Here is a 13,415-nt window from a genome sequence, read left to right as displayed (position 1 = left end):
TTGCAATCTTTGTCACTCGATATCTATGACATAACCATAGAGCATAATGTCCATAGCATAATTATTTCCCGCGCAACAGGAAACCAGTGTTGCTATCGCGCAATTTGACTTTCTCTGCAATCTTGCCATCTAGGATAATTTAGGTTGCATAATCTATGCATGTTGTGGTCAATTTAAGGCTGTTTTGCATTAAAAGCGACGCGACGCTATGACTTTGACTAGATATTAAATGTGGATGCGCTGAATGTAATACAGAAAATATAGAAAGGAAGCTGGCTCTCATTTGAATATCTTTGGCAGCTGTTACGGGAAGTAACAACCAGTCTTACCTAGGATTACTGGGTTGCCAGAGTAACTGGGTTGTGCAGGTCTGATAGACAGTCGCTCCTTAAAACACATACTCAGCTGCAGATAATATAGAGGTAGCTAACGAAACTCATAAATGTTGTGGTTTCTATATAGGTTAAAGAGTTCGCAAAATCTTTTCAGTAGATTCGGAGATAGCTTCAACCTCACAAGTCTTCACAGTATTACTGTAATCTGCATAGCTTCGCTTCATCTCTGCTTTTAGTGTGCAACAGGATTTATTACAATCACTGCGTCCATGCTAGACTACAATATAATGAGTGCAATTAGATTTCGTTTTGAGGAAGCCTCGTTAATGCTATACTACATTTTAGCCACTTCATGAAGAACAGAATTTCAGGTCATTAACTTTCACCTCAGAAAACCCCATCCCAATCAGTTTATCCGTAAAGCCATAGTGGTACAGACAGACATATAGCGGTCACATTCTATCATTCATATGTATCATCATCATGTAACATTTTTTGATCCACATAAACAAAGAACCTTGCTGAAAGCTTCCTCACAATTTGATCTTCATTTATTTGTCCACATCACACCCGATCGTGATGGCTTATTTACCTACACATAGCTTTTCAGTAACCACTACTACTAAGCGAAATCGGTCTCATTAATTGGTATACCTAGGTAGATTTATCTTACCAATGAACATCTGTACTCAGTGACTGAATCCATAGATACTAATATAATAAAGAAGAAACATTTTTTTGTTTGTACCCGAAACTGAACCAATTTGAAAAATTCTTCGACAGAAAAGGATAAAAACGTTTATTTCAAAGAAAAAATAGCGGAATGCCACATACGCTTCAATCGTAATCGACTCGGGATTGGATCTCAGTCGAATCGAGTCGAACGTGAATCGTATGTCGCTTAAGTAAAATTAGGAGAATCGGGCCCCTGGGCAGTAGATCCAGCTAGTAAATAAATAACTGGGTTGGTTTGGTAGTTCAATGTTCAAGCTATGATCTGGTCAGACTGAAAGCCAGCACCAATTTAGTTGGCTAAGTTAATGATGATTTTGCAGTCTAAAGAGAGTTTACGATTTGGTAATATTCATGACACAACTTACAACAAGTGTTCTCTTTCCATAGGATGGATGACCACCCATCTTCAGACGGTTTACGATCATATTAAAAAAATTGATCTACTTAGTTTTAAAACTCAGGAACTTTGAATTTTATAAACTTGGGACTGTCATGATTCAAAAATTAGGTTAATTTTGCAGTCGCCAGAACTTTGTGTGTAACAAACGCTTCTTTCTAATGACTGTGTGCATTTTTTGCATTCAATTCTACATATGTAGCTACATGATGTTCATTAAAACAATTTTACAAATCTTTATTCACGCACAACAGACGAAAACCATCTCGTGACTCACATGTAAACAAAATAAAGAAGCGATCAATTTATTAGCGAGCAATCAATTGATATACCGACTCCTTCGCCGACCACCCACACGCAACATCCGTTACTTACTAACAAAGAGTTAATTTATTTACATGTCATACAAACGCAGCAATGTATAGTGATTTCAGAAAGATCATCGACGAGTGTTTTAAAGTCAATGACCGGAGCCTTGACCGCTGTTCAGTGAAAGTTGGACTGCAGTGATGCTAAACAAGAATCGCACTAAGATATCGATTTACAGTTTAATCGATATGAGAATGTCCCTTTCGATTGCGGAAATCGATAGAATGGTTGTTTTGATGTCCGTGAAAGTTAAGGGGAACTTGATGTTCTATTCAAGATGGCTGGCTTTGTAAGAAGTTGTAATTTTATCTTGAGAGGAATCCGGACACAATTAGAAGATCTTAGACAGGGTGTCGAAAAATTACAAAAATATAGTTTAAAATCATTTTTTAATGTACAACACTTAAAATTAAAAATAATCAACAACAATTACACAATAGTCAACAAAAACGCGATCAACAGCACAGACAACAACATAAAAATTGTATGCACACAACAATAAATATCACAACATTAGTACATAAGTCAACACTAATGGAATTACATCTCCATCAGATCTACGAAATTTGTATTTACAACTGGCAACCCCGCTTATAAAAATAAGCTATAGAACCTCTTTCCCCATTTTTTTTTTTAAATTTAGTGCTTGTGGCCTCCTTTGTGGTGGTAAACGTGTTTGTAGACAGGTACGTGGACGGGGTAAGGCTTGGGGATTGGGACCTCAACCTTCTTCTCGACCTCGACGGGGTAAGGCTTCTCGACCTCATAAGGGACGGGCTTCTCAACGGTGTAAGGTACTGGCTTCTCTACAATCTGGGGCACGACCTGCAAAAGAATTTCATATTATTATAAATCTTTTTGTATTGTTTTTAGATAGATGGTAATCAAATTCAACCCAGTTCTTTTAACTAACCAGACATTTATTAAAATTTGATACATTTCTACTTTCTAAAAAAACTTGGACAACTTTTTTGGTTTTGTCTAGACACAAGTCTTGTGAATGCGACAAAGTCATTGGCATACGAGTTGAGACCGGTTATGAGGAAGAAAGTGCATTTAAGAGAGCTGCCAATAAAGACTAGTTTAATTAATTTTATTATAAGTTACATTATCTGGGATGGGAGAATGTATCCGAACGTAAATGGGAGCGAACTGTCACAAACGCACTGCTCTTTTTTCAAATAAACGGCTGACTGCCCGCGCTCTTACTTTCTGTCATGGCCGACTGAGTTACGTAACCGATGCAGCAATGAATGGGTAACGTTATGAGATAATTGCAAAAACGCATCTAGACACAATAACTGTGATATAACATCACGTTGTACTACTTTATTTGTGTAAGATAATTGTATAGTTTCTCTTTAGCGCGGCTCTTTAACTTTGCGGTTTGAGTAATTGAATTGATGTTAGGAGAATGGCATTTTATCCGTTGGGAGTATAAACCTAATTGGTTCTATCTTTATGGCGTGGTCGATGTGAAAGGTGGCCTTATAATAACGATCATTTGTTTTCATTGTAGACAAAGAAAGTTGTATTTGTATGCAACCATATGTATTTTTTATGAAACCAATCGTGAAAGTCGTAAAATGCAGTCTTCGTTTTATTTGCGTACTAAATGTTATCATGTGTTTGTTTGTTTTTTGGTGCGATTGTAAACTTGTTTTAAATTAATGCAAATGGAATGTTTGGCTTTTGTTTTATTTCATTTTGGCACGGGAATGAAAGTATTTAGTAAAGTCACCTGACAGGGTGAAATGACGAATGGGACGTGTGTTTATAAATTCCATTCTAGCAAAACAATGAACGCTTAGGCGACATTGTCTGAAGAAATTATGGATTCTACATAAAGCTTTAATATTGTTTGATTGGAGATTTCAATAATGTTTTAGAACCTGAATCAATAAACGTGAAGACATTGAAAGCTTGCTGGAAATTAAAATCCGAAATGACAGTTGAATGCTGTCATAACTGTCAGATGCTTTTTGGCGCCAATCTCTTGTTTTGGTAGAATGCAGTTAATTACTACATAGGAATTATGTAGAAAATGTTAGATAATAGCACGGGCGTTTTGTGATATGAACAAATCAACACTTCCTTGAAGTTTTAAGGTGTTAAGCAAAAAGTGAGGTTAAGTTAGTGTTCCACTTTTTTTCATGCATAAGGCGAGTGCAAACCTTTGGGGTATAATTATGTCTTGTATTTTTTTTTTTACAATTATGATATTATTATCTGTGACAGTTTTTTTAAATAATTGGTTTCTTTTGAATAATTATTATATTTCTGTTTCAGACTATTTATGTAACGTGCATTTTAATGCGATATCCAACTGATTTCTTGAATAAAAGACGTGGATACGACATTTCAGAATTTGCATATTAGCCAGCTGTCAATAATTTTGAATTCGTGTCTCGTAAATCGCGAAGTTTTTCAGATTAAAAACAAATGGTGAAGTTAAAACGTTGAAGTCATTATTAAGAACATTATAATTATGACATTAGTAGTGCTTTGGTTATTAGCAGCTCTATCCTTCCGCTTTCCTTTGACTAGCTTTTAACTTATCTTCAATATTTCAGTATTTGTCAAGAAAGGACGAAGAACTAGTCACTTAAGATTGTCTTTACCAGCAACGCACCTTATCCTGCTAAGATTTTGATGATCTTAGAGGAACTGGTCTCATACCCTCAACATGTCTTAGAAGACTAAAAATCTCATAGAAATCTAACATCCCTAATAGAAGAACATCCGAAAGTTTTCCTTTCAACCTAGGTATCTGCTTACATTAACATCAGGACCATCTTACCTTGTAAACTGGCACATGGATAGGCTGTTCCACCGTAACGTGGACGGGGTAGGGCTGGGGTATCGGCACCTTCACGTACTGCGGGACTGACACGGCCACGGGATGCGGGACCGGGACTCCGATCTTCTTCACCACCGTGACGTGGTAGGGTTTTGTGTGCTCCGAGTGGGAATGACCTTCGGGCTCCCAGTCTTCGGATGGACGGGCAGCGGCGTACGCTGCCAGGAGGAGGATGGCTGCTGTTCTCTGGAAGATAAGGGTATGTTGGTAATTTTGATGTATGTGAAGTAGTTCAGATGTGAGCAAATGCTAATGGTGTTCTTGGATCGTTAACTGTTTTTGGAACTTCTAGGCTTGGATAATTTATTACGACAAGTAGAAATAGAAGCCAAGTGATGTTTTGGAGTCAGAATATTGTGACTTGGCTGGGCTGGTTCTAGAGTTTGAATCTTTGGGATGCAACTTATAAAGAATATGAAATCTCAAACCGAATAGTTGCTCTAATTATGTCATGATCAACATGTGATGTCCAATTTGAAGGTTTATTCATGTTGATCAGATCCCTGAGCTCTTCAGAGGTATGCTAAAACATGACTAGGTTAGTAACGATGTAACGTAACAGACCATTCACCATGGACCAGGCAGTAACAAAAAAGTTATATAACAGAATAAAACCATGTCGCAAGTCACCCATTTAAATATACTGCATTTACTCTCATTTGGAGCGTGAGAAAGCAATAAACATTATATTTAACGGCAAAACATTTTCAGATTCAAAACCAGCCGCCATATTTTAACACACTTTTAAAAGATGCAACTTGCACGTCAAGGCAACCACATTATACAGCCAGGAAGTTCAGAAAAGTTCCGATTTATATTATTACGTCACTGCTTATTAAATAATAATAAAAACACTTACAAAAGCGATCATGTTGAATAGTTTAGATGCTGTTGTCGACTTCTAAGTATTGACTGGTGCAATCTGTGATCCCCACGAGCATTTTATACTGGGTGAAATGAACAAACTGCCTTTCCATTCAGTGATAGGATCTTCGCACCACGAAGCTATTGAATTTGAGATCTTATGCGACGATGCTGACTTGTTTCGCATCCATTGCAGTTTTAGAACGACTGATTACAAGTACAGTAAGAACTAAACCACCAATGTACACGTAACATATGGTTTTAATACAATAGTATATTCCAACATAGTGGAGTGTGATTGTAGTATTCGGGCAACAAGGAGAAGTTATACCAGAGATTTTGTGTTTTTTTTTCTATATGTGCTCGATTCTTTATGTGCGATAGAAAGTATGGCAGTCAAATTAAGAATCAAAAGAGTTTATGAGACATTTTGTTTTATTTTATGGTTTTTAATTACTTGCTTGTGTCACTAAAATTACTAGGGTAAATTAGTTTCTTACAAATTGGCTATCAATAAGAACTGAAGCTAGGTTAATTGCCTATATTTAAGTTTACTTATTAAAATATTAATTAGGATGAGACTGTAACGTGGCCTAAATATACGATTATCGGGACAATTATTCAGTCATATAAGCTTGTTCTTTTGAAATGCTCAATACAGTTCATATTTCCAGCCGATCTGTCTTCTAACTCCATAATTTTGACTACACCTTCATACTTTAATCTATTACATCTTGTTCTCTACGTTATTCTACTTCTATTTGCTATTTAGATCATCTACCCAGCCCTATTCTGGTTTAGAGTCGGCTACCAGTGCACCAGGGTTTTACATGGATGACCTTACCTCCGAAATAATCGGTCAACCAACCATCGGGTCATCTCTCGGCCGATACATTAATCTAGACTGTGTGAATCTCTTAAGTTTCATTATCATTACATAATTCTCAAAATCTTGATAAACCTCTCATGTTTTTTTAACAAGCAGACCCACCATAACGATCTACTTATGGTCACCAATAATTGGCAAAAACGTTACATAAAATCGTTGCGGTTTCCAAAATGTGAATGTATTTACTAACTGGAAGACAAAAAGAAGTTACTTTTACTTACAAATGTTATTAATTAAGACCTTAAGGCATTCTCGTTTGACCTGTCTGCCCCACTGCTGGGCAAAGATGCCCACACCATCTCGAGAACCTTTCGTTTTTCGAAGCATCTTGGATTTATGACGTGCATGTGACCTGCTTGCGTTGCACCTTTTTAGTACGAGCCATTTTTTAAAACTATAGCACGGTTTGCGCAAACTGTGGATTGACCAGAAACAGTGAACGTGAACAGTAACTATGGTTATGATGATGAGTGGAAAGTAGACCTATCTTCAAAATGACATCTAAGGCTTTTTATTTTAACTCACAACTAATTGGTACCTCTGGGTACTTATCAACATGTGTCGTTAAACAAAATATTTTCGGACACCATTTTTACAACACTGCGCCAGAAAGAGTGTTGTGTTAACATAATTTCTTGCTGCACACCCTAAAACCACTTCAAATTGACTTACTATAAAATTCTTCCTATCTCTTGACTACTACTACTGACCTGCATAACATCAGTATTACACAATATCAGGAAATTAACATTCTTTTCAAGTTCCAAATTATCTCATCTAAGGCTCTGATTATAATCTCGATTCACACCAAAATTCACAGCGATCGCAGAAATATGCAAATAATTCAGTCGTTAAATAATTGATCCGAGAATGTAGATCTACAGTTATGTGGTCACCACACTACAGGTAATGCAGAAGAACCATTAAATTAACGCTTAAACGCGCTATGTAATATGTGTGCGACAAACAAATGACAACAATGGTGTTGAGAAGGTTCTGCCGAGAACCTTCTCAACACCATTGTTGTCATTTGTTGTTGTCATTTGTTGTTGTCATGAGTTGAGTAGGAAGAGGGGGAAAGATAGGATTGGTCTGAAACTAAATTATTTCTGACCAAAGACAATGATGAAGATGGAAGCTAGACTCTTCCATCTTCATCATCGTCTTTGGAGAGAGAGTCTTTGGAGAGAGAGAAGATAAAGAGAAATGATAATGACGTCCATACCGGTTGTCTGCCACGAGTCGGTAGAGTGCCTATAGCAGTTCAGGGTCTAAAAGTTGGCAATTGGCATCGAAGAGCATGTAACTAATCTAATTGGTCTGGTGTTCTGTAGGTACGCCATTTTTACATTAGGTACTGGGCTGACTTCTTTGAAATCCTCAATATTTTCGACGTTTTCTATAGCATTATTAAGCTATTCACTGTGTTTCCAATTGCAATAGACCTTTTGCTTATTTCCTGTCCTCCGCCATTAAAGCTGACGTAATTTCTACTCGAACAAAAACATGTGTCCGTTTGTTCGTCGCGCGGTCCAAGTTAATAGAAAGTAGTTCTGTATTTATTTTGACTTTTTTTTCCTTTTAGTTAGTTCTAAGTAGGTACCGTTGGCATTAGTTTATAAGTTAAGTATGCAGCTGCCGGGGCTGCAGGACTGTTCGCAAGAGTTGCCGCGGCCCTGGTATACGAAGAGCTTCAGAAGGAACATGGCGGGTTTTAGTCAATAAGAGTCTGACACTTCTTCACGCTGCACCCACGGCGGGAGAGGTCATCTGATGATTTCCCAGCATTTATTTTTTAATGAGGGATGTAGTTCAATCCTTCTCCGTATGAGAGGAGGCCTGTGCCCAGCAGTGGGACGATAAAAAGGCTGTAACAGTAACAGTAGTTTAAATTAAAATGGAAATTCGATATGTCGAATTTATACATGGTTAGCTGTATTTTATTTAGGATGTTTCAAGTTAATGTTTCTTAGTAGGTACATAATTCAATAATTTTGCGGTAAAAATTCAGCATGCAAAATTACTTTCACATGTTGTCTAATATGATAAATAAGCTTTCAAATCAGTTAGGTACTCAATCAAGTCGCATGTACGTGCAAAAAACTTGTTGGTTGTATAAAGAAAAAAGGTAAAAACAATCAGAGAAAGGATTTCAAAACATTTGTTTGGCATGGCAGTACCTTTTATAACCGTCGTTAAAACATTGAAAAGTTATTAAAATTATTCGAAAGTAACTCCAGTCCAGTCAGTTACGCTGTCATTGTAAAAACGGCCGAATTAATTTTGATGAAACCACCTGTAGGTAGGTATTCGGAAAGTCATTATTCAGGAACTTGAAACAATTATTTCAGTTGGCAAGGAAAACGCTAGAAAAATCTAGTTATTCTATAAATGGAGTCATTTATCTAATTTCTTTTATGTATCTATAATTGTATTGCCACCACAATAAACACCACCACAAATAATCAAAAGGCTGATAAATATCACACTGTATGGTTTTTTATATACCGTATTCTAGTTTAAGTAGGTATTACTTATTTTTGCATATTTACCTAAAAAAAACATGACAGGTACATTTTATTTTTATTTTCTTTTTTCATTTGTTCAATCTGTTTATTTTTGTTAAAAAAAAAGTTCAGAAATGTCAAGTGACTCCCGCGCAAATTCGCACCCCACCTTGACGACAGCCGTAGCTTAGCGCGCCATCTTCCGGAGACTTGTATCCGCATACATAAGTACTCGTAGTTTACTTATCTGCTTTTTATTATTCTCACGTATGTTACAGCTACTGCTGGATAGCTTGGAGGTGTTTCTAAAGCCATCTTATGGTAGAATTATTCCTATCTATTCGTTGATTTTGATCATCATCCTGCTTCGGTCCTTATCCCAATTTTAATCGGGGTCGGCACACACAACATGTTTTCTTAGATTTAATTATCTTAGTAGCTCCAAACAAATTATGTCACAGTGTCTAATCGCAAATAAATGGCTAGATAGGCTATAGAATAGCAGTTATAGTACTTTGTCGTATATGTAAGAAATTATGTAGTATTTGGCCTGATTTTTTTTTTTTAGCGACGTTAAAAATCATCAAATGACCCCTCCCGCTGTGGGTTAGTAGCAGCGGTGAGGGAGTGTCAGACTCTTACTGACTAAAAACCGTCGTGTTCCGTCGTGGGCCTTTATGGACCAGGGCCGCGGTGTCTCTTTCGAACAACCCGCAGCCCCGGCAGGCCCTGGCCCTACTGAGCCCCGCTGGGGTGTAGTATTTGGCCTAGGAACCAGTTTGTAGTGTCATATTAGGTATGGCTTGTTCTTCTAAACAATAAGTTATGAAGCTTTTTGCAGCTTCATTGCATCGGCGTTGTCTTGTGTGTGTCAGTGTTATAGGATTATATTGATTTAACTGTATTTAATTATTTTTTTCTTACAGGTGAAAGGTTGCAGGAAGGAAGCAAAAAAGAATTGATGAAGATTAACGTACACGTCATACCGTGTCTGTGTTTGCCTCTTCTTGTATATTTGATGTTGAGGAGAAGACAACCCAAAAGAGACAGCGGTGGCTTACAAACTATGAAAGATCTTGATCTATTGATATTTATTTATGAGTTGTATGGATGATTTCAGAAGCAAAACTTTTGAGAAAGCTACAGACAGTACCTAAATGGCACATTAAGGAGCTACGTTCGCTTTGTGTCCATGATGAGTAGGTAATGAATTTATATTTTAACGGCCGTTCCCAATATTTTTCCACCTCTAGTACTTAAAGAAAGTAAAGATATTGGAAACGTACGCAAGTAAGTAGGTACGTAATTAAATATAAGCGACGTTGCTGTCAAAATACATAAGCGCAAAGAAAGCCGAAATATGGTCTCTGCACACAGCGGGCGCGGCGCGGCGGTACGGGACGGCGACGCGACGCGACGCTGAGCAGTTGTAATGTACTAGATATTACGGAGGCCGCCACACAGAGCCGTCCCGCTCGACGCGACGTGACGCGACGATCTAGTACATTGTGTCGCGTCGCCGTCCCGTCCCGCCGCGCCGCGCCCGCTGTGTGCAGAGACCATTATAAAACATAATAGCATAACAACTGTCAACTTTACGTCCACTCTAGCTACCATAGACAACAAACTCTATCAGCATTTGATCAAGGAATTTACAAAATGCAATTACGAACTACATTGCAACACCTGAAACTTAAAGTGCACCTGCATAGTCGCATAGCTCTGCTATGAATGTGAGAATGCAACCGTTTGATTCCACTGATACGGTTAAAGCATAGTGCATTAATGGCTTTGTGACGTTTGATGGCTGTTAACATTTTTTGGATTAATAGTTGAAAGTTTTTCTTAGTAAATAGGTTATGTGCTGTTAGGGACTGTTGAATTCCAAGTTTCGCTTTTAATCTGTACTAACAGAGCAGAGGTGTTTGTTGGCTTTATGCTACAACCTAAGAACAAGTTGGTTCAATTTGAAAAATACTTACACTGTGTTAGATAGCCTATTTATCATTGAAGGTGTGTGTTTAATGTCTTTATTGATTGCTTAAACTGTTCGATTTACAACAGTAAGTTCAGGGGTTCATAATAAAACGTTTGGTAATTTCAACGGGAAGGATTGTGGGATGAAGAGGCTAAAGAATTCCTATAAAACTGGAAGATTCCATTGCTGAAAACAATATGAGAAACAACTGGTTTTGCCTAACCCGCAACCTAACAACTTTCTACCGTTATAGGCTATTATATCATACGGGTAGTCCTTTTTAAGACTATTCATGATTGTATTATAACAAAAAAATCTTTGAATAAAACTATCTTTTGTTTACATCTTTTTTACATATTTTGGCTTTCGATTATTTTTGTCATTGCTATAAGTGCGAGACCACACAAGTGAATAGGACGCCACCGTTTCAAAATGGCGTCGAGAACTGTCAAAATTGGGTAAAACAGATTGATTTATGAAACACCTTCTGTTTTCAGACGCTGTAGGTGGTAACATGTGCTGTTTATGTTTATAATAGTTTGTTTATTCTATACAGCTTAGCATTTCGCCAATACGCTTTTTGTAGCCAATAGAATCATTTGTAAAGATTGGCGGTGATTTAGTTGAATTTTAAATAACATAAGGTTGGTTTTAGATAGCGTAATTGAACGTTGATGTTTGTGGAAAAATAGTTTAAGATTGACACTGCGAATTCCATTTCTACAAAATCAATCTTTGCAGTATTGTTCTATGATTGTGATACAAAATATTATGGAATAGCAGTAAGACTTTTAATCGATCTATTCCTTAAACCCTACATAATAAACGCACTCATCCTCCGGTATAGAGTTTATACTTTATATAGTTCATGTGAATATTAGGTAGGTAAGTGGTGAAAAAAGCCCCACTAGACTAGCCGATTCGTGAGTCTGGCCGAAATTACTTTTAGCTGTTCAAAAACATTCACACAGCAGTTCGGAGAGAGGAAGTTGGTGGTCTTACACTTTCGTCCCTGGGACGTAAGGCCTTTCTTCTTCTGTTGACAAAATTCCACGTTAGGGGCAGTCAGGTTGATTAGAGATAACTTTGACACTAGGGCTTGTTAGGTGATAAAGCTACAGCTCACTCGATAAATAGAAGACCACAATCATTCTCCTTTTAACATCAAACCTATTCATAAATTCTATACCATCTGGCTATTCGGTCACAATACAAAACAGCACACAAACGTGTGACAATGTGAATTAATCTAATGTTCGATGTTATCGGCCGTCGCTTAGACAAATGGTCATTGGACTGAAAGGGCGAAGTGACTGCGACATATCGTTAGTAGCTTTCGTGTCATGCTAATGAGTTTTCCAATAAACTAGGTGAAGATACAAATAAATTGCTAGGACATATGTACTGTTATTTTAGTTAATGTTAGCTGTCACATATGCAGAAGACAGACAGACAAAAAAAAATGCAAAAATTGCGCAACTAAGTATGTTAAGTTTAAAAAGGTTTATGTCTACAATGGCGTCTCTGTAATAAATACTGCTAAAACAAATGAACGATGCTAGTAAAATCCTAGTTTATTTTATTTTTAACTTTCGCAATCTAGAACTATATGCAACTTATTTAGACACTATCTTACGTCCAAGGTTTTGATCGCGTCTTGTGCGAACTACATCTGCACCCGGATAAAGGCCTGTAGCTACCCAACATCCTTCGAGAGCTATAAGCTGTCTAAGGCTGAAACAATTATTCACATAGGAACTGAGTTCTTGACATTAGCGAGCTCAAGCAAACCAACAGATTCGTCGGCTTACAATAGGTAATATTGTTAGTAGTAGGTATAGTAGTTAAGATGTTTTCATTCTTATCAATTTTCATCCCACTACACGAGAAAGCAATAATTTTAATAATTATCTTCTATACTGTGGAATATTGCAAAGCAAGTAACAAGTATGTGAATGGTAGCAAGTTGAAATTGCAGTAGCGTATGCAATTATTGCTATGTCACTTTTATCAGGCGTTTGTAACATCAAGGGAATAACGTTAGTAATAACATGTAAATCATAGAAAGCTATTTTGATTTTTCTGATAGTCTGTTTGTTGACCTTGATATAGTTCGCTCTTAATAACCTCAAGCATAATAATATGCAGTAAAACAATCAATATCAGTTTAGTTTGTAGATCTAGATACCACCTGCCAATCTTTCATCTTTTTGCAGGGTAGGCTTCTCATAAAGTGTTAATCGCCAGCTTGCTCTAGCTAGAACAATAGGGTATTTTAGTCTAGATGAGAAAAAAATTAAAAGTGTATTACAATGATTGTTTAGAGGAAAAGCAATCGGGAAATGTTAGTTTCACTTCGTAAGGTACATAAATATATTTTTTATTGCAGTTTAAAGTTTTTAGGTTGTTTTATCTGTCTTTGAACACTACGAAATGTCGCCGCCATGCTAATGACGTCATTACGGTAGTAAACAAAAGTGT

General features: G+C 37.0%; 1 protein-coding gene across 1 annotated transcript; it reads right to left on the bottom strand.

The window, feature by feature from the left end:
- Positions 1–2,435: 2,435 nt before the first annotated feature.
- On the bottom strand, positions 2,436–5,596 carry LOC124640332 (proline-rich protein 4-like). The gene is made up of 3 exons (XM_047178047.1): positions 5,556–5,596; positions 4,637–4,882; positions 2,436–2,661 (listed from the first exon to the last, which is right to left on the bottom strand). Exons 1-3 carry the CDS (start codon positions 5,565–5,567, stop codon positions 2,476–2,478), a joined length of 444 nt encoding a protein of 147 aa, XP_047034003.1. The 5' UTR covers positions 5,568–5,596; the 3' UTR covers positions 2,436–2,475.
- Between the last annotated feature and the right edge of the window lie 7,819 nt (positions 5,597–13,415).

This window comes from Helicoverpa zea, chromosome 20 (assembly GCF_022581195.2).
Source record: "Helicoverpa zea isolate HzStark_Cry1AcR chromosome 20, ilHelZeax1.1, whole genome shotgun sequence".
NCBI classification, from domain to species: Eukaryota; Metazoa; Arthropoda; class Insecta; order Lepidoptera; family Noctuidae; genus Helicoverpa; species Helicoverpa zea.
Note: the sequence above shows the minus strand (reverse complement) of the source record. Positions and strands in the feature narration are given on the sequence as shown.

Coding starts and splice junctions, on each gene's coding strand:
- LOC124640332 (XM_047178047.1), bottom strand. Junction 2,662..4,636: donor TCCATGTGCCAGTTTACAAG/GTAAGATGGTCC, acceptor ATTCTTTTGCAG/GTCGTGCCCCAGATTGTAGA.